Here is a 21893-nt window from a genome sequence, read left to right on the forward strand (position 1 = left end):
GATGCGGCGTAAGTTCAAAAAACACCGTTTTTTTCTCCATCAGCGCTATCTTGCCGGTCAGCTTGAAGTCAAGGTAACCACGCCGCGATTCCCCAAGTCTCGCACATGCGCGGTGCACTCTGTAGTAATGCGCTATCCCATCTCCTGCTGCCGCTGTTAGCCGGGTTTTTATTTTCTTCCTTAATTCCTGCCTCCCTTCCTTCCCTCTCTAATGTTCTTTCTTTCTTTTCCCTTTTCTCCTTTGTCTGTCTCTCTCGCGCTCTCAATCGCCCTCTCTTTTTTTTTTTTTTTTCTCTCTCTCACCCTTCCTCCTTTGCTTCTCTCTCTCTCTCTCTCTCTCTCTCTCTCTCTCTCTCTCTCTCTCTCTCTCTCTCTCTCTCTCTCTCTCTCTCTCTCTCTCTCTCTCTCGCTTTTTTGTATCCTTCCTCCCTTCTATCCTTCCATCTCTCCCTCTCTCTCTCTCTCTCTCTCTCTCTCTCTCGCTTTTTTGTATCCTTCCTCCCTTCTATCCTTCCATCTCTCCATTTCACTTTTTACAATTTTAATTTGATCCCAAACTACCATTGTACCTTGAGGCTATAAAAAGGAAAATAAGCCCAGAAATAACACAAATGAAGCAAGTTATAATAGATAACAATTCAGACCAGATAGATGGATGATGGTGTACAGTAAAACTAACATTGAACCTGGTTGGCATAGTGCAGGTAGATAGCAGTATAGTACATCTAGAGCAGGTAGAGGGTATACAGTGCATATATAGAGATCAGTGTAGTGTATGTAGAACAGGTAGTAGTAGTGTAGTGTATGTAGAACAGGTAGTAGTAGTGTAGTATACGGAGCGCAGGTAGTAGTAGTGTAGTGTATGTAGAGCAGGTAGTAGTAGTGTATGTAGAGCAGGTAGTAGTAGTGTAGTATACGGAGCGCAGGTAGTAGTAGTGTAGTGTATGTAGAGCAGGTAGTAGTAGTGTAGTGTATGTAGAGCAGGTAGTAGTAGTGTAGTGTATGTAGAGCAGGTAGTAGTAGTGTAGTATACGGAGCGCAGGTAGTAGTAGTGTAGTGTATGTAGAGCAGGTAGTAGTAGTGTAGTGTATGTAGAGCAGGTAGTAGTAGTGTAGTATACGGAGCGCAGGTAGTAGTAGTGTAGTGTATGTAGAGCAGGTAGTAGTAGTGTAGTGTATGTAGAGCAGGTAGTAGTAGTGTAGTGTATGTAGAGCAGGTAGTAGTAGTGTAGTATATGTAGAGCAGGTAGTAGTAGTGTAGTGTATGTAGAGCAGGTAGTAGTAGTGTAGTGTATGTAGAGCAGGTAGTAGTAGTGTAGTGTATGTAGAGCAGGTAGTAGTAGTGTAGTGTATGTAGAGCAGGTAGTAGTAGTGTAGTGTATGTAGAGCAGGTAGTAGTAGTGTAGTGTATGTAGAGCAGGTAGTAGTAGTGTAGTGTATGTAGAGCAGGTAGTAGTAGTGTAGTGTATGTAGAGCAGGTAGTAGTAGTGTAGTGTATGTAGAGCAGGTAGTAGTAGTGTAGTGTATGTAGAGCAGGTAGTAGTAGTGTAGTGTATGTAGAGCAGGTAGTAGTAGTGTAGTGTATGTAGAGCAGGTAGTAGTAGTGTAGTGTATGTAGAGCAGGTAGTAGTAGAGTAGTGTATGTAGAGCAGGTAGTAGTAGTGTAGTGTATGTAGAGCAGGTAGTAGTAGTGTAGTGTATGTAGAGCAGGTAGTAGTAGTGTAGTGTATGTAGAGCAGGTAGTAGTAGTGTAGTATACGGAGCGCAGGTAGTAGTAGTGTAGTGTATGTAGAGCAGGGTGTAGTATACGGAGCACAGGTAGAGGGCGTACAGTGCACATATAGAGATCAGTGTAGTGTATGTAGCGCAGGTAGTAGTAGTGTAGTGTATGTAGAGCAGGTAGTAGTAGTGTAGTGTATGTAGAGCAGGTAGTAGTAGTGTAGTATACGGAGAGCAGGTAGAGGGCGTACAGTGCACATCTAGAGGGCAGTACAGTGTATGTAGAGCAGGTAGTAGTAGTGTAGTACATGTAGCGCAGGTAGAGAGCAGTACAGTGTATGTAGAGCAGGTAGTAGTAGTGTAGTATATGTAGAGCAGGTAGAGGGCGTACAGTGCACATATAGAGAGCAGTACAGTGTATGTAGAGCAGGTAGTAGTAGTGTAGTATATGTAGAGCAGGTAGAGGGCGTACAGTGCACATATAGAGAGCAGTACAGTGTATGTAGAGCAGGTAGTAGTAGTGTAGTATATGTAGAGCAGGTAGAGGGCGTACAGTGCACATCTAGAGGGCAGTACAGTGTATGTAGAACGATTAGAGAACGTTGCAGTATACAGTACATTTACACCAATATACAAAATGGCTCCATCAGAGTCCAAACTGTGTATATCAGAGCAAATCTACCACACCAATAAGAAATTACATATACAGTACTATATTTCATTAATACTTTTTCCTTTATTGATTAAACAAATAATAAATTAAAATATCAGTAGCAGCAGAAATAATGTAATAACAGAACTACACAGGAAATGTAACAATATCGCTTCCCTACGGCAGTTGCACATAATAAACTTCCAACCGCACATTAGATCCACCCTGTATCATACAAAGAAATAAAGTGTCCAGTGCAAACAATAAATGGATGATTCATGATATACAAGGGAAAGCGTAGTACAGTGTGTCGGTATAGACCAAAGTAGTTCAGACCCCAACGCATCTCGCTTCCCCTGTTCTGTTATTGCATAATTTCTGCTGCTACTGATATTTAAATGTATTATTTGCTTAATCAATAAAGGATACATAATTAATTATAGTACTGTGTATGTTATTTCTCATTTGTGTATTATACAGTACGTGTAGCACAGTTAGAAAATTGTACAGTGCATGTTGTACTGATAGGGTTTGTGTAGTGCATGTTTCAAAGGTAGAGAGCATTCCAGTAAATATAGCACAGGTACAGAGCGGTACAGCGCATGTATCACGGGTACAGAACAGGTACAGCGCATGTATCACGGGTACAGAACGGGCACAGCGCATGTAGCACGGGTACAGAACGGGCACAGCGCATGTAGCACGGGTACAGAACGGGCACAGCGCATGTAGCACGGGTACAGAACGGGCACAGCGCATGTATCACGGGTACAGAACGGGCACAGCGCATGTAGCACGGGTACAGAACGGGCACAGCGCATGTAGCACGGGTACAGACCCGCTCTGTACTAGACCTGACTGAGTCATTACTAGTCAACCAGTCAGTTTTTGCACTTCGGTTATACCGTACACTATGCTTTTTTTTTTGTTTTTTTTGTACCCTAAGGCCATTGTCCTGTGAGGGACCCCTGTACTGTACATTTGTTCACTTGCCTTAACTCCTCAGCAGGTCCTTTTAAAGGCTGTAGAACTTAGTCCTGACAAGGGACACGCCAAATACATGTGCCTTGGGCAGATCCACTGCAAGGAGGAAGCCTTACAGTACTTTCAGAAGGGAATAGAAGTTATGATCCGCGCTTACCAAAGTCAACCCCAAGTGGTAAGAGCTGATGGCTGCTTCATGTGCACTGCGCAGACCTCTGCAATCCTCCTCCTTCTACAGGAAACCGATCCGTGCAGATCATGGAGGCTTTACCCTGATCTCATCACATATTCTCTACCCGGCTGACCTGTAGCAGCCGTCCATCATCTTCCTCACATCCTCAACTCATGTTCCTGCCCTTCACAGATCCCTCCTAGTTCTAGCATCTAAGAGAAATGGGACTTCTAAGCTTCTTACTGGAAACATTCACGGACTATCTATTATTTATATCTATCTATTATCTATATCTATTATCTATATTTATCTATCTATTGTCTATATCTATCTATCTATTATCTATTATCTCTTATCTATATCTATCTTCTATCTATCTATCTATCTATCTATTATCTCCTATCTATTATCTATCTATTATCTATATCTATCTATCTATCTATCTATTATCTATATCTATCTATCTATCTATCTATTTCATTGTCTGTTTCTCTTAGTGTCTTTTTCGTTCACCTATTATTGTCTCTCCCTCTGTCTGGCTATCTGTCCATCCCTCCGCCGGCCTCGCTATCTGTCCATCCCTCCGCCGGCCTCGCTATCTGTCCATCCCTCCGCCGGCCTCCATGTACACGAGCCGCTCTTTACTCCCCGGTATCTCATCAGGACAGGATTGAGTTTATTGTGCCGTCTGATCATTTCATCTCTCCGCAGTCAGGGGCGGCTAACTTTTCTGATGAAATGGAGGTGACTACAAAGGACATCTCAACAGCTTTCTGCTCCGTCGCTGAGATTCATCTCACTGATCTTTGGTAAATTACATTTTTTTTCCCTTCTTTTATACCCTGTTGAAGTGCAAGACATGAAAATCACATATTTTCCTTTTAGTTTTCTGTAATTTTCACTTGGGTAAAGTAGAAGCCTTTAAATTATACCTCCTGTGGAAAGCTCAGTGCCGCCTTGATGCCGAGGAGGCACGACCTTGTCCGTGGTGCTAAAAAATGCAGGCGTGATATGAGCGAGACCGTCTGGCGCTTTGCGCCTCTTTGAACTGGCGCGTGGTTGAGACTTGGCATTTCTTTCATATGTATTTCTAAGCCCCCACTTTTACTTTTTCTTTTGCTTGGGCTTTGCCATAGTGATATCAAGAGGGGGGGGAAACAAAAACCTGACCATATACAGTGACCTCTGAATGTTCTGTTGTCTACCGCCATATACTTCGGGTATAATCCTATAGTCCAGAGTCCCATACATTGCAATCTCCTTTCACAGTTCAGTACACTGCCATAGTGTTCTTCTATTTGGCCCTTAGCTAGAGTTCCATTCTTCAGGAACGTCCTGTTCTGTGAGTGGAATGCCAGGATTACAGTAAAGACTGACACTTGGGTAGAGCAGTAGCAGCTGGGTTTATTATTCAGTAAAATCTCTTGTGCCGTTCAGATTTACACACTGTTCAGGATGACAAGCCCTATGGACATTAACGAGGACCAGTCAGCAGGGTCAACTCTATTAAGCTAGCTTAGTCGGGTTGATCCTGCAGATTATGATAATGAGACCTGTATGATGGAAATCTGTTCTGCTGTTGAGGAGATATAAGAGTTTTAACCTATGTGCAGTTTGCTGCTTCAGTGCACCCATGGAGGCGCCTTAGCCCCTCGGTGCACCTCAGCACCTCCGATGTCTTGAGTTTGCCACACCTCCCTTCCCGTTGACTAACAGAACCATGCATCTTCATGGTCTTTGTGACGTTCCCTTGCCTGGCCTTGTGATTCTGCGCATGCGCTGCTGTTTCTATGATCGGCGCATGTGCAGCACATATCCTTCGTTTGTACTCTGCTGAGATCATCTTGTTACCGTGCACTGTAGACGATCTAATCGGTTTGCCAGCTGCTGAGATGACCATGGCACCAGCGAAGTCCACAGGAGATGTACTGTGCTCCACAGGAGATGTACTGTGCTCCACCAGTTTTAGGGTGTATGGCGCATGCGTGGGATTACAGGAACAGGCAAGATGACGATGATGCCGATGCCTGGCCCTAGACAAGGGGAGAGGAGCGATGTAACTTGACACTCTTGGGCCACAATCTATAATGGGGGCAATTTTTGGGCCCACTTCAGGGACTAGGTTTCAGGCATGAAAGTGGGGAAGCCTGGCTGCACATGAGCGGAAGTTATGTGGACAGAGCTGGTTCCTGCAGCTAATAATAACCAGCTCCGTCCACTGTACAATGGATGAAGCTCTGTAGAGCTGCTCCAGAACAGTTCATCAGCAAGGTTGCACAATGTTGGACCACCTGCCTATTAGAGAGTGATACCCTATCCTGTGGAGTGGACAACCCCTTTTAAAGGGGTATTCCGGTTGTTAAGTTATAACCTATCCACCGAATGGGGGATCATGAAAAGGTGGGCCCTGTACCCCTCGTAGCGTCGAGAAATAAATGGAACGGCAGGTCGGGCATGCAAACTGCCACTCCATTCATCTTTATGGAAGTTCCAAAAATAGCAGAGCGCTGTACTCCGGAACTCCCGTAGAGTATCCAATACTACAAATACCTCCCACAATGCCCTCCAGATTCCTGCGCGGCGGCCGCTGCATCTCTCTGTTGCGTAGATCAACACATCTGGCGATGGGGGGGAGCAGCCAATAGCAGGCTGTGACGGTGACCAGCTACCCTAGCATCACCCGTGAAGCAGCGTCGGCCATGTAGAGATTCGGAAGGACGCGGGTGCCAGCGACCGGGTAAGTATCCTCTATAGGAGGTGCCCGGGCATTGTGGGGGATGGGGTATTACTACTATTGGATAACCCCTTTAATGGAGCGGCAGAGTGCTTGCTTGACCTGCCGCTCTGTTCATTTCGAGGCACTCCGAGGGGTACAGGGCCCCAGGTTCTTGTGATCGGTGGAGGTCCCAGCAGTAAACGCTCCCCGGATAGAACATGTACAGACCGGTCTTCAGGACTCCATTTATTTTTTTTTCTCCTGGTGAAATATGAATTATTATAAAGACATTAAGATTGATAAATCCTTATTATTATTTTTTTCTTGGACAGCATGGAAGAAGGAGCTGGTGACAAATGTAAAGAAGCCCTAACGAAAGCCTTAGAGTATCAGCCACACAGCCCGGAAGCTCTGCAGCTGATGGCGAGCTATCTCTTCAGCATGGAGCAGCCGCAGGTCAGTGTGAGCTGACAGTGTGCATGATGGGAGTTGTGGTTCTCCTATGAAAGAACCTAGCACGTGGTCTTCTCGATTCCTCCTCTGCCCCTTGTACATATCCATTTGCACATGCACGCTTATCTCTGAAGGGTATGTACACTTTTGCAACCATTTATTATGGCCCCCCGATGCATTTACAATAAAAAAGCAACTTTGCTTTTGCAGCTTTTTCTCCTATTTTTGTGCGGCTCAAGGTGTCTCCATAGTTACAGACTACAAACAAACCATGTGTGTAGTCAGATCTTGCAGTGGTTTTATCCTACTCTTCCTCTTCATAATACCCTGCACACAGTCCAAGGGGGGGATAGATCATATCCGACCACACATATCCCCTGTAGTATGACATGACATCCAAGAAAATGAGCCCTTATTTAGTGGTGCACCACTCCGGTTCAGCCATACTGGCATCCTCCCGGTGCACATGGGGTCGGGCAGAGAGGAGATGGCAGGTAGCATCGGCTCTCGTGCAGTGGCAGCACCATGGCAGTTAGGCTCGTCAGTGCTGGGCACCATGGCAGGGATGCTCCAGCACTCCGAGCAGGGAAAAAGGTGAAGCAGGATGATGCTGCTTTGGACAGGCAGGGCCGGAGAGAAGTGATGTGGGGTGAGCACCTTGCATGACAGGAATACCAAGACCACAACCTGAGGCTTAGTGGAGGGGACTCCGAGGTGCTAGTAGTCAGCAGAGGTGAAAAACCACTGGCTATCAGAGCTTCCCTCCCTGCAACCCTCTCCATGCCGGTATTTGGGATCAACCAGTTAACAGGTTGCTTAAATTCACCGGTTTTCCATGTTGGCGCCCTCTGCTGGCCGACAGTGGGAAACATAATATTTATTTAATTTTTCATATTTCCAGACAAGTGAAAAAAAATCCATTAGACTTTAGGAGAAGAATTAGGGCCAGAGGGGATGATGTTTACACTGCCTGGTCCTGTCAATCAAAGTGCAGAGGAAGCGGCAGTTGCAGAGAGAGCAGAGCCTTTAGGTGTAATGGTAACGCCCCCGTTGCTCCTAGAGGCTCATTTGCATATAATAAAACATCATGTTTCTCAGCAATGCGGGCACATATGTACATGGGACCAACACAGACGTCTTCAGCTGCCAAGTGCATGTGCTTTGATTGTATATAAACCATATTACAGTCATTTGGAAGCAGCAGGAGTGTGAATTAATAGTATCGCAATGAAGTGTTCAAAACCATGCTCTGCACATGAACACATACAAAAGAGTCACAATGCATACACCAAATGTACGCCCACAATATACCCATGAGCATGCTCGCTATGGAGAAGTACAAATATGTCAGTAGATTCAGATACTTGGAGGGGATTGTGACGTTATCTGTACACTGCACCTCTGACATTACTGCTCCGCGCAGGGTATCTGCCTATAAATCTCTGCCCGCTGTAAGATCGCAGCAGTAAAGATGAGAATCCTGCCCCCGTGACTGACAGCTGCCCTCCTTGACTGGAGGCCGGTTGTAAATATCCGCTGATTAATTCATCCTCTGTAAATGTGCCCATCATTCATCTCCCCGAGATCTCCTGCCAAAGCCCCTCTACTTATCCGATCTCCCTGGCAGTAAATATCTCATCAGACGGCTGTGCATGTAATACCTCTGTAAATTATTACCAGGCGGGGGAGCAGGGGGCGAGCTGCAGATTGCCGAGTCTATTTCACCATTGCTCATATTGACATGGTCCAACTGCTCGGAATAACTCGATGCCATGCTTTATTACCTCCAGCGAGATTAGGAGAACCTCACTGATGGCTAAAGACTGTGACTGATCAGTATAATCCCAGCACAAGATCAGATGGGAAGATTTTACAGTCTATCTATCTATCTATCTATCTATCTATCTATCTATCTATCTATCTATCTCATATCTATCTATCTATCTATCTATCTATCTATCTATCTATCTATCTATTATCTATTTATCTATCTATCTATCTATCTATCTATTATCTATTTATCTATCTATCTCATATCTATCTATCTATCCTAATCTATCTATCTATCTATCTATCTATCTATCTCCTATCTATCTATCTATCTATCCATCTCATATCTATCTAGATCTCATATCTATCTATCTATCTATCTATCTATCTATCTCATATCTATCTAGATCTCATATCTATCTAGATCTCATATCTATCCATCTATCTTGTACCGATTTAAATTGTTCTCATAGACAGATAGATAGAATTAGGAATACTCAATGTTTCCTTAAAGGGATGGTCTCACAAAGACTATTGCTAATGGCTAAATCCAATCCATATTTCTTAAAATGACTTGTATTTATACCTATTAAAAAACCTCTTCTCCCCCTGCAGAAATAACGTTAGTACATCGCCACCTGCTGTTTCTACTGAACAGCCTTTCTGTGTCCCCCTTAGTAAACGTGCCTAGGAGGACACACATGCTCAGTCGTGCCCCTTTCTCTGCTCCTTCAGGTATGTGGTGGGATCCCTGGCGTGGCGAGTCTCCGCTTCTGAAGCGGCAGCGTCTTCTCCGCTTTCTGAGCAAGCAGACTTAGGCTCCATTCACACGTCCGTATAATGGGTCCACATCCTTTTCGCAAATTGCGGAACGAGTGCGGACCCATTCATTCTCTATGGGGACGGAATGGATGCGGAGAGCACACTATGTGCTCTCCGCATCCGCATTTCCGGAGCGCGCCCCCCCCCCCCCGATCTTCCGGTCCGCGGCTCCGGAAAAAATAGAACATGTCCTATTCTTGTCCGCGACAAGAATAGGTAGTTTTATGGGGGTGCCAGCCCGGGTGTATTGTGGATCCGCAATGCACTACTGAGGTCTGAATGGAGCCTTACAGTAAGGTGGTCTCTTTGTCTCATCACTTGCTCAGCATCTCCTCACAGAAGCAGAGGCTCGCCACACCAGGAATCCCTCCGCATACCCGAAGGAGCAAAACTGAGCACACGTATCCACCTAAGCACATTTACTGAAGTGGACACAGAAAAGCTGTTCAGTAGAAACAGCAGGTGGCGCTATACTAACATTATTCCTGCAATATCTGTGGATAGAAGATCATTTTATAATCTGTGTAAAAACAATAAATGTCTATATTTATAAGCCGAATTTAACTATAAATTATTATCTTTGTGCAGCTCTTTAACCTTTCACCCTAATGCCCCCGAATATTCTCATTCTACTTTTTTTAACCTATATCCAGGTACCTATGAGATATAGAATTTTCAAAGAGGCAGGAGCCGGGCCCTGAGGGGTCCCAGAAGTCTCTCCCTTCAGATTAATTCTATAAGATTCATAGTAATCTTCCAGTTTGCAGGCGTAGTGCCTGCAGCATCGTTGTGTTTTCTCCAGTAGGTGGCGCTGCTGTCATGCGGTTTGCCAGCACTGCAGTAGGGCGGATGTTTTTCGCGGCGTTCGTTGGCATTCACGTCAGACATTCTCCTTTTACTAATACAATTATTTCGGCAATCAAAAAGCGATGCCGCACCTGCAAGAATTCATCTTGTCTGCCTAATGGAGGCAGTCTATTAGTGCAACTACTAATCTGTCACTGTAAGGAGCCTAGCATCTCCTTAACTCTTTCCTAGCCATCTAGGAACATATTGCATTGCATTATTTGGCCACCTGCTAACTACTGCTGCAATTCTTTAAGTTTAGTTGCTAGAAGGGTAATTCCATCATGATATCCCCCGAGATACCCCGCTGACATCCAGCTTGTAAATGACGCTGAATTTATTCGTCAGGTCTACGTTTTGTATCAACTTCCCGTATTTTAGACTAGACTTACCTGTGGTGGTTTTATAGTGATATACATTAGCCTTTGGGAACAACCACAGCTGCAGTGTTAAGCATGGAAGAAGGAAGTAGCCACAGTTTGAGGCTCTGTTTAGACCGTACAGGTGGCAGGAGATCGGTGAGACTGGTAGCACATGGTTTGATCTGACATGTTTTCCGTTTGGATCAAATGACGTCTGTGTTGTTTCTGGTGCTTGTCTCACCTTCTTTCCCCAGGTGTGGCTATTAGGGTCATTTAACCTTCTCTATTTATAGTTGCTTCTCCCACAATGCTGTGCGGTTTGAAGCTTCTGTGAACCTTTGGATAGACTGTGGTTGGATCTCGGCTGAGTTCCTGGTGCTTCCATTGCTCCTTTTTTAAGTTTAAGTCTTTCCTTTCTCTTTTGTATTTTGTTTGGGTTCTGTGTGTTGCATTTCCCTATTGTTTGTATTAGGCCTGAAGGAGACTCCTGTTCGTCCTTCCTTTTGGAGGAACAGGTAGTCTCGTCCCTGCCATTAGTACCAGGGTCCTATAGGGCTAGATAGGACTCTAGGTGTTCCTGCGTATGAACTGTAAGAAGGTACAAGGAATCATCGTGGATGATAGGTTCGTGTCACCGAGGTTCCTGGCCTCGGCGGAGTAAGAGACTGTTTTTATGTGTCAGCAGCAGTTGCTGTTTGACACCTTGATACTTAGTATGGCTGTAATAGCTGATCCGGGACGGCTCTTAGTGGGAGTAGTCAAAGTGCTGGGTGGGTGACTACTCCCCATGTTCCAGGCCGGGTTTTGCCAGGCATAAAAAACAGCCAGCACTGCCAGGTGGAGAGGATTACTTCCGTCTGACAGTGGAGCTCAGGAGGTCTGTGTGCTCTGATCTGAGGGCTGTGTTTGGATCTGTGGCTTGAGCCGGGCTGGAGGGCTCAGACCCCTGTGAGGGCGAACAGGCCTCCTAACGCCTGCCTGTGGACTTAAGGCAGAAGTTCCAACAGGGTGTGAAGTAACACCCAGGAGAAATGGTGACTGTTTTGTATATGAACTTTTCATGTGTGTGAACGATCACCAAGCAACTTGCGTTTTTGTTTTGCTTTCACATGTGAATAAACACTGATGTTTTGAACCAAGAACTTGTACTTTGCCTCTGTGCTGCACCCGCTAATCCTTTCTACCAGAGCGAATCCCCACAGAACTCGCCTACCTTTGGGGACTGTTCATACTGGTAGTCAGTCAGGATTTTGGTTAGGGTTTTCACTAGGAGGTGTCCATCTTCCTTCCCTAGTTCTCAGGCCTGATTCCCTGTTTCCCTCTTCCCTCCTGTGCTCGTGGTGGTGTTTCCCTCCCACACCGAAGCGTGACAATATACTCCTATCCCATCAGCATGAAGCATATTAAATGACATAAGCATTAGGCATCGTTCACAAAAACCGCAAACGTAATTGACATGCTAATAAATTTAAAAACCGTAATACAGGTCGATTGCTGCATGGAAAAAAATCTGCAAAGTGTGTACATGAGAGTCGTGTAATCTCATACACTTTGCTGGTACTATACTACGCAGAAGTTTTCCACACGAGAATTCACACAGAAAAACCACATACTCCGCCCAAAAATGTCACTTTTTTTTTCTAACGGTAGATTTTACATTTTTTTTAACCCCTTAGTGACATGGCTCATTTTAACCTTAGGGACCAGTAACATTTTTCTCTATATTGTTTTTTTTTGTTCAGTTTAAAAAAAACCCTGCAATTTAGCATTATTTTGTGTTATGTTTACAGCGTTCTTTTGTGTAGTATAAATAACATAATTTTATTCTGTGGGGCACTACGATTATGATATTGCCAATTTTTTATTATTTTTTTAATCTTCTCCCTGCAGCCTGTCGGCTCTCACACTGCCCCCCTCCTGCTGCTTTAACTCTTCATATCTTGGACTGGGTAGCACCCTCTGATATATTCTTTGAAAGCTGACAATCCAAGCTTTAAAACAAGAATATCTGCCTTCGTTCCACTACATCAGGAGATATAGCTACTATTAGAAATCAGCTGAAACCTGCTTTTACTTAGCGCTGCTACCCTTCCCGACTTGATTTCTAACCGATATGTCTCCTGAAATAGAGAACATGCTGAATGCTGTATTGTAAAGCTTAGACTGTCGAGACCAGGCCCATATCTCTAGCCGCTACAGATCCCAAGATAGAAGGGCTGACCCTGCTGCCGGAGCTCTGCTTGGGCTGAACTGTAATGTCTGTTATGTCCTTTTCAAAAGCCGGAGCAGAGCTTGCGCAAAACTTTAAGGCCAGCTCCACATCGGAGTTCACCTGATCCGGCCTGGCCGGATACTGCCATTCACCGCCGGACCCCATTGACTAAAATGCGATCTGTCCTTTTTCCAGCATGAGTGCCGGGTTTCAGTTGGACAAAAAAACGCTACATGCACCAGTTTTTGTCTAGTATATAGCTTTAAATAAAAATTCATCGCGTTCGGATGAAACGGAAATACTTTTCCTACTTGAAATACATCTGGACAGGAAGGGGTTAACACAAAAAAATCGTATGATTAGGCCAATGCAGTTATCGGACTGACAGCGTGTGAAAGTCAAATGTATGTGTTTTATTAGGCCAGTATATCAGGGTTTTATGTGTGGGGGTGTGGAGGCTGCTTTACGAGGCCGCTTTATTTATTATTCTGTATTTATTGCATGGAACTGCGGTTTTAGCAAGTGTAAATGTCTGATGCCATTAATCACCTCATACATTATACAGCCCGATAAAGCCAAAGCTTCTGAGATGACTGGAGTGCGCCTCGCAGGATCTGAGGCCGGTGGCGAGCGATATGTTTAGGTTTATGCTGATACGCCGCTATTGTTGAGTATGGGCTAAAGAGGCTTCATAAACCACCGGGCGACGTCCCCTGATGTTTGTTGGCCCAGTGACTAATCGGCCGTGTAACTGAGCGGCACTACCCTGTATGAAGATGTCTTACATATATAATGTACAGGGCAGGGGTGGCAAACCCTCGAAAGTGCAGGATTCCCATAACAGTGACAAATAAAGACCCCCAAGTACAGTGCCTGACACAGAATCCGCATAACAGTGACAAAGACCCCCAAGTACAGTGCCTGACACAGAATCCCTATAACAGTGACAAAGACCCCCAAGTAAAGTGCCTGACACAGAATCCCTATAACAGTGACAAAGACCCCCAAGTACAGTGCCTGACACAGAATCCCCATAACAGTGACAAAGACCCCCAAGTACAGTGCCTGACACAGGATCCCTATAACAGTGACAAAGACCCCCAAGTACAGTGCCTGACACAGAATCCCCATAACAGTGACAAAGACCCCCAAGTACAGTGCCTGACACAGGATCCCTATAACAGTGACAAAGACCCCCAAGTACAGTGCCTGACACAGAATCCCCATAACAGTGACAAAGACCCCCAAGTACAGTGCCTGACACAGGATCCCTATAACAGTGACAAAGACCCCCAAGTACAGTGCCTGACACAGGATCCCTATAACAGTGACAAAGACCCCCAAGTACAGTGCCTGACACAGGATCCCTATAACAGTGACAAAGACCCCCAAGTACAGTGCCTGACACAGAATCCCCAAAATAGTGACAGATAAAGACCCCCAAGTACAGTGCCTGACAGAATCCCTATAACAGTGACAAATAAAGACCCCCCCCAAGTACAGTGTCTGACACAGAATCCCCATAACAGTGACAAATAAAGACCCCCAAGTACAGTGTTGACAGAATCCCTATAACAGTGACAAAGACCCCCAAGTACAGTGCCTGACACAGAATCCCCAAAATAGTGACAGATAAAGACCCCCAAGTACAGTGCCTGACAGAATCCCTATAACAGTGACAAATAAAGACCCCCCCCAAGTACAGTGTCTGACACAGAATCCCCATAACAGTGACAAATAAAGACCCCCAAGTACAGTGTTGACAGAATCCCTATAACAGTGACAAAGACCCCCAAGTACAGTGCCTGACACAGAATCCCCATAACAGTGACACAAAAACAACTGCCATATACAGCGCCTGCCGCAGAATCCCCATAACATTGATGGAAAAAAGATCCCCAAATACAGTAACTGACACAGGATCCCCATAACAGTAATAGCAAGAGAACCACCAAAATACAATGCCTGCCACAGGATCTCCATAATGGAGATAGAGTACCCCAAATACAATGCTTGCCACGGGATCCCAAAAACATTGACTGCAAGAAGACCCCCAAATGCAGTGTCTGTTTGAAGCTCTCCATAACAGTGATAGCAGAGGACACCAAATACAGTGCTTGACACAGGACCCCCATTATAGTGGTAGCAAATGGACCTAAAATACAGTGCCTGCCACAGGACCCCATAATAGTGACAGCAGAGGACACCTAATACAGTGCCTGCTGCAGGATCCCATAACAGTGACACTAACAGGACCCAAGATAGAGTACATGCCACAGGTTCCCCATAACAATGACAGCAAAAGGACCCTCAAATACAGTGCCTGCCATGGGATCCCCATAACAGTCACAGCAAGAGGACCCTCATGCAGTGCCTTCCACAGGATCCTCATAATGGTGACTGCAAAAGACCACAAATACATTGCCTGTCTACAGGATCCCCATAACCGTGACCTAAAAATGACCCGAAATACAGTGTCTACCGCAGGATCCCCATAACGGTGACCGCAGGAGGACCTCCAAATACAGCGACTTCATTAGGTGGACTTTGAGAGGGAGTATAAACAGGGCCACTGTTACTTGTATGTAAACTTTTTTGTGGCATGATTCCTTTGTTCGTGGACGGCATAAAAAGAATAAAAAAAAAATACATTTTTGTTACATTTTCAGCAATTTTTTCTTGCAAACAAAAATAAAAAATGTATGAACTTTTTGGTTGTATTTGTAGGAGGGCAAGGAATATCTAATGAAGAGCCTGGCATCATGGCTTCCAAGTTTGCAGAAAAGTGAGGCGCCAGTCCAGGAGCCCGATGAGGATGACTTGGTGGAGGTAAGACTTTATGTATATTGTAGTTACAGGTCTTATTCTATGTACTCGATCACTCTCCAGCAGATTGTTCCACTTGGGGATGTCCCACGTCGGCAGCAGCCCCGATGTTCCTATCCAAAGGTGGCTGCTGATGTCCCTGCGCTGGTACTACGCTGTGGTCCAGCGACCACGGCCAATGTTAACTCCCCGCTTAAAGTGAACCTGTCACCAAACGTTTTTGTTCCCCTTGTATTGACGTGGGCTCCTACGACCAGTGTTGAAGAAAGGCAGGGACACAAAAAAAGTCACTTCAATACGGTTTAATAATTGTTCCAGCCAACTTGCATTTCAGTGAAACCGGAAGGCAGTCAGTCCATAACATAACCGGAATAAGTCATGCAGGCTCGGGTCTCCTTTAGATCCGTCCACACGTGCCTTGCACTTGGTGATCTAGCAGACACCCCTGCTTCATGCTGCTGACTTTTTAAACACATCCGTGGACATGAGCCACGTATAAAACCCGGAGTGGATCCTGGGGAATAAGCACCCACCCAGCTCTTTGCTTATTCCCAGTAAAAGCAAGTCCCGGATTAGCTGATACCAGCTATACTAGGTAGCAACAGCGTCCACTCTCTATCTTGGTGGACACTCTAGCTACTGGCTTCCACTCCACCAAGGCCGGGTACCTTGGTGGCACGTCTAAGGTAAACCACAGTAAACCACGATATGCATCTCCTTAATAGGTTTCCGGCATCATTCTCGGAGACACAGACCTTCCTTCGTATATGAGGCCTGTCACTGCCTCACACCCTATAAAGTAATCATTCTCGGGATCATGTTTTCTTAGATCACGATGTTGTGTCGTTCCTGTCAGCATTGATCGGACACTGTGTCCAAGTGTGTAGGGACACACCCCTTGGACAAGTGTGATGGAAACGCCCAGTTGTCAGTTTATTCATACATTTCTGGGAGTAATAACAGAGTACCATCACCAAGTTCTAAGAAAAGATGCTCCAGGAGTTATTTTTTTTCATGAAGAAAACAAATCTTTACTAAACATAGTCTGTGTCCTTCCTGCACACAACTTCTAACCGTAGATCTGGCTGGGAGCAGTGGAAGGATGGAAGTGAGCAGGTGCGACCACCTCAGTGAGGTGGTCAGAGAAATTAGTAAAAGAACAAACACTAGATGGTGCTATACAGGTGGATTTTTTTGAAAAACTAAGTGGCTATACCAAATTTTTAGTACATGCAATCACAAAATTACTCAGATCCATTTGCTGGCTTGAAAAAAAGGGACTATTTTTCATGGGACAACCCTCTTTAATGATCTAGAATGAGAACAGTTGTGATTTTGACAAGACGTGACCTTGTGTCTTTCATGTTTTACTGGGAGGACTGGCCATTCGGACAGTGAGACAAAGCGACTATGCTCAGCACAGCCACCATGGACGGGGCCGCCCCCGGTTTGCTGCACCACCCAGAGCCTCCCCCTGAGATTTCGGAGCCGGTAGCGATGATGCAGGGGGTGCACCAGACAGAGAGGCTCTGCCCACGGTGCACCCAAAAAACTTGCGTATGCCTTTGCATGAAACTAAGGCTACTTTCACACTAGCGTTTTAGTTTTCCGGTATTGAGAGCCGTCATAGGGGCTTAATACCCGAAAAAAACCCGGTTTAGTTGCGTTCCTATACCGGAGAGCAAACCGCAACATGTTGTACTTTGCTTTCTGTCCTGGGATGCGGAGCAAGACGGATCCGGCATGACCCCCGATGCAAGTCAATGGGGACGCATCCGTTTTCTCTGCCACAATAGAAAAGGGATTTGTCCCCCTTTGACTTTCAATGGACTTCATGACGGATCCGTCTTGGCCATGTTAAAGATAATACAACCGGATCTGTTCATAACGGATGCAGACGGTTGTGTTATCAGTAACGGAAGCTTTTTTGAGCCCTGCCGGATCCAGTAAAAATGCTGGTGTGAAAGTAGCCTAAAAAGCAGCATTTCTCGGGATGAGAGGATGGGATTTTCCCAGGATTATATTTTGGGGCACCTACCTTACATGATGGTATGCCTACTGTAAAACTGATTTTGGAGGTGGCAGACTCCCTCTAGTATCAGTTTGCAGGGAGGCTGAGCAACAGCCAATTTGACCGTCTTGGCCATGACCTCCATCCAATGTGGAACAGCGCAGCCGCTGAACTGAATGGGATCGCAGTGCGAGTTTGCGCTGGAGTGAGATGCAGCTGCTTTACTAAGGAATGATAGCAGTGGACAGGAGTGATAACAGAGCATCATTTGCATCAGTATGTATAATCCCTGTAAATATACAGCGCTCTGCTGCTTGTCAAAGGATTGAGTTCCTACAAACTAACACTCTCCATTCAGTGCTGACAGGAATGATAACAGAGGGCCGTTTTTATCCCTATGTAAAATACTTGTAACTATACAGAGCTCTGCTGCTTGTCAAAGGAGTGTCCTTACACACTGACACTGTTCTTTCAGTGCTGACAGGAGTGATAACAGAGGACCATTTGTATCCTTATGTGTAATACCTGTAAATATACAGCTCTCTGCTGCTTGTTGAAGGGGTGATTCCCTACATATTAACACTGTCCTTTCAGTGTTCACAGGAGTGATAACAGAGGACCATTTGTATAGTTCTGTAAAATACCTGTAAATATACAGTGCTCTTCTGCTTGTCCTCTCAGTGCTGACAGGAATGATAGTAGAGGATGATTTGCATCAGTATGTAAAATGCTAGTAAGCTGATTGTCAAAGGGGCGATTTCCTACATACTGACGTTTTCCATTCAGTGCTGACAGGAATGGTAACAGAGGATCATTTGCAAATGCAAGTAGGTAAACAGCGCTCTGCCACTTTGTGATGAAATTTGACGAAATGGTGAATATCTGACTATCCAGGATGTTCACGTCTCATGGCATTGCCTGCCTTGGGTCAGCAGCGTAAAGGGTTAAACCCTTTTTTTTATTTTTTACGTTGCCTCTGAAGCATTTGTTGTATCTGTGTGGTGGAGCGAGGTTCACAGCAGTTGCAGCAAATTGAACAAGTATCTCCACGGGAAATGATTGCAGCAGAAATAATGAGTTGTCAGAGGACGCTGGGCTCTGGTGTGAATTATGATTGGCTCGTCCCCGCACCAGGATGGGAGCGGGAGACGGGAAAGAAGTGCCGTAAGTGTCACGTAAATTATGCCGTACAGGTAATTACCAGTGATCACTTTCCTATTAGACGCTGCTGTCAGACTTTCCTCCACGTGATTGATCGCCTTCCATCATGTCATCAGTACAGCATGGGAGCTGCGTGCCCAAAATGTGCCGGTTCAGAGCTATCGGAAATAGATTTTTATTATTGGTCAGCCACCTGTGATATAGAACACCCCATAGCTTGTATTTTGGTGCTGTTTTTTTCCAGTTTTAACCCCCTCAAGACCAAGTGTGTTTCGACATTAAAGGGGGTTCTCCTGTTTCATAATTACATTTTTTAAATCTGTCCGTGAGTACCCGAAACACTGCATATTTTTGCCCCGTGTGCCTGTTTTTCATGTCTGCACTTTCCTTCCCCTGTTCTTAGCGTCACTGCATCCGGGCAGGATGTTTACATGCAGAACTTCCTGTTCTCCTCAGCTTCTTGTTAGGTTTTCTAACCAATCCCAGCATGCTTTGCTCTGTAATGTTTCTCAGGTCTTGCTATGATGTTCACTTTGTTCCCATTGCAATAGTCACTCCCTCTACACTTCCCCGCTCCAAGTTATCTAGGAGAAGCAGGCCCTGAGAACCATTACAGAGCAAAGCATGCTGGGATTGGTTAGGAAGTTCTGCATGTAAACATCCTGCCAGGATTCAGTGATGCTGAGAACAGGGGAAGGAAAGTGCTGGCATGAAAAACAGATAAATGGGGCAAAAACAGGCAGGTAAATAAAATATCACTATGAAATCTGCAAAACCTCTTTTTAAGGATTTTTTTTTCCAGTTTTGGCACTGCCGCATAGAGATCTCTAACTTTTTAATTTTTTGATCTATCTAGTGTTTGTTGCATGAGGAGTTGCGCCGTGTTTAGCAGTGATCTGCTGCCAGTGCTTCCCATTCACCGCTGCAGTCCTGGGCTCTGTCTCTGTAGGTACTGTTGTTCTGGATCCGCTCCACAGTTTCCTCTTAGCCCTGGCCACAGCATGCTTGCTGCTCGTTTCCGGCAGCACTTCCTTAAGGGCCGGCGCGCGTCACTTCCTATGCTTTATGGGTTAGGTCATGTGACCTCGCTGACCAATCCCAGCCCTCCTGCACATATATAAGTGGCTCAGCCTCCTTCCCAGATGCCTCAGTGTCAAGGTCCTTGTTTCCTGCGAAGGTTCCTGATATCCGCTTGTATTCCTGGACTTTGCTACCTGTTTGATCCCTGTCTGCTTGCCTTGACTCTCCTGTTGCCGACTCGTATTGCCTGACCTGTACCTGTGCCGCTTGCCCTGACCTATTGCCTGTCTGACTTCGCCTCTGCCTCATCCTTCGTTCCTGCACTGTTGCTCCTGGTTACGTTGCTCCTGCTGACAACGCCTGTACCTCTGGTACCTTTCTCAGGTACCTCCTGGTCTGCCTGGACCAGCTACCTCGTGTGCCTATCCACCTCAAGAGGTAGCGACCTGGTTTTCCCCTCGGGAAAGTCAATCCCCACCATCAGGGGTACTGTGAAGATCGAGGGGTTCACTTAGACAACACCCTTAGAGGAGGTAGGACACGTGGCACAGTGGGTTCACACCCGCTGGTTCATGACAAACTTGGTGATTAACATTTATTCAGTATTGGGGGATGGAGGAAAGAAAACAGCAATGCCACCATTGATTTTCGGTTTGTACATTTTGCATTGGGGGCGAATGGGATGACATTGGCTGGTGACTGTGGCGTCTAAGGGCTTTTCTAAGATCAGAGGCAACCTGGCTTAATCGAGGAAATGCATTAAAATAACAGTACTCCCCCAATAAATCCGTTGCCCTCCCCCGTTCCAGCGCTGCTGCTCCAGAGGTCTTCTCTAGTTTTTGTTGATTTGCCTGCAGTGATGATGTACCGTCCACCCATGTGACCACTGCAGCCGATCACTGACCTCAGAGGTAATGTTGGCATGTACAGCATTTCACCACTGCATGAAGATCGACAAAGAACAAAAGGGACTACCGAGCAGCAACGGGTTGAGGTGGAGAGTGGCGGGGGATTTATCAGGGGAGTACGGCTACTTTTGTCATTTAGATATTTATTTAGATTTTTTTCCAATCTCAGAAAAACCCTGTAAAGAATCCGTACCGGGGTTCTGTTGCTCTGCGGATGTCGCATGTATAGTGGTGGATGGAACTTTTTGCCGGATGTGGTCCCATTGAATTGCCCAGGGTTACAGCCCATCCACAGATTAACGAGGAACCTCTTGATTATCTCAACACATTTTGAATTTAGCTAGCCTATTCTGCGTTTTGGGAGGAGATGGACATTTTTTATCTGTGTTGGTGAGTGGAAGTCGTGGTTGTCAGCAGTAGTGCTCAGTTGTCACGTTCCTCTGGCAGTTGTCGCCTTTAGCATTTCATCTTCTCGCTGTTAAAGGCTTCAAGCATAGAACTGTATGCCTGATGTATAGACTGGCGTATGGAACTGTATGGCGGATGTACAGACTGGTGTATGGCACTGTACGTGGTCCCATTGAATGGCCCAGGGTTACAGTCCATCCACAGATGAACGAGGAACCTCCTGAGCATCATGACGCATTTTGAGTTTAGCTTGCTTATTCTGCATTTTGGGGGCGATCACTTGTTATCTGTGGAGGTGAGTGGAAGTCCCGGTTGTCACGTTCCTCTGGCAGTAGTCGCCTGTAGCATTTCATCTCCGTGTCAAAGGCTTCAGTCAGCGGCGGATTAATGCTCAGATGGTGACGAGAAGCTGTGAGCATTGATTCCAATAAAGGGGCGTCCTAATAAGACAACACGGCGGTCATTAGCCGACCGTTTTGTCTTTTCTATGGAAGCCAGGTTATCGCGCCCTGCATACCAGCCTCCTACACTCCCTTTCTTTTGGAGGCCGCTGGGTTGAACAAAGAGACTTTTGTCTTTAGCTTGACGGTACATCTATCCAACGCTAATGATTTCTCAGCCTTTCTTCCCCCTCCTGTCATCCTTTATTCTTCTGCGGGAGGATTTGTGGTCAGATGTACAGTAGAGCGGCTTTCTTTACTCTTAATTATATCCAGTTTCTTACCAATGTGTCGCATTTGTCTTCTTGTGTTCCTGCCGCTTGGTTGACAGAAGGCCATAACTGACAAATATTACAGAGGAATGAGCGGTATTGGAAGGGGACATGGGTCATCGGAGGCCTTTATGTTATTT

General features: G+C 45.6%; 1 protein-coding gene across 1 annotated transcript in view; it reads left to right on the forward strand.

Annotated features, from left to right (window-relative positions):
* The window catches only part of LOC121002910 (probable assembly chaperone of rpl4), a 408505-nt gene that overhangs the window by 7615 nt on the left and 378997 nt on the right, over positions 1-21893 (forward strand). Inside the window, exons 4-7 of the mRNA XM_040434561.1 lie at positions 3380-3529; positions 4238-4335; positions 6575-6698; positions 15435-15536. Coding sequence (XP_040290495.1) covers positions 3380-3529; positions 4238-4335; positions 6575-6698; positions 15435-15536 — 474 coding nt within the window. The remainder of the gene's footprint in view (positions 1-3379; positions 3530-4237; positions 4336-6574; positions 6699-15434; positions 15537-21893) is intronic.

The sequence above is a fragment of the Bufo bufo genome, chromosome 5 (assembly GCF_905171765.1).
Source record: "Bufo bufo chromosome 5, aBufBuf1.1, whole genome shotgun sequence".
Lineage (NCBI taxonomy): Eukaryota > Metazoa > Chordata > Amphibia > Anura > Bufonidae > Bufo > Bufo bufo.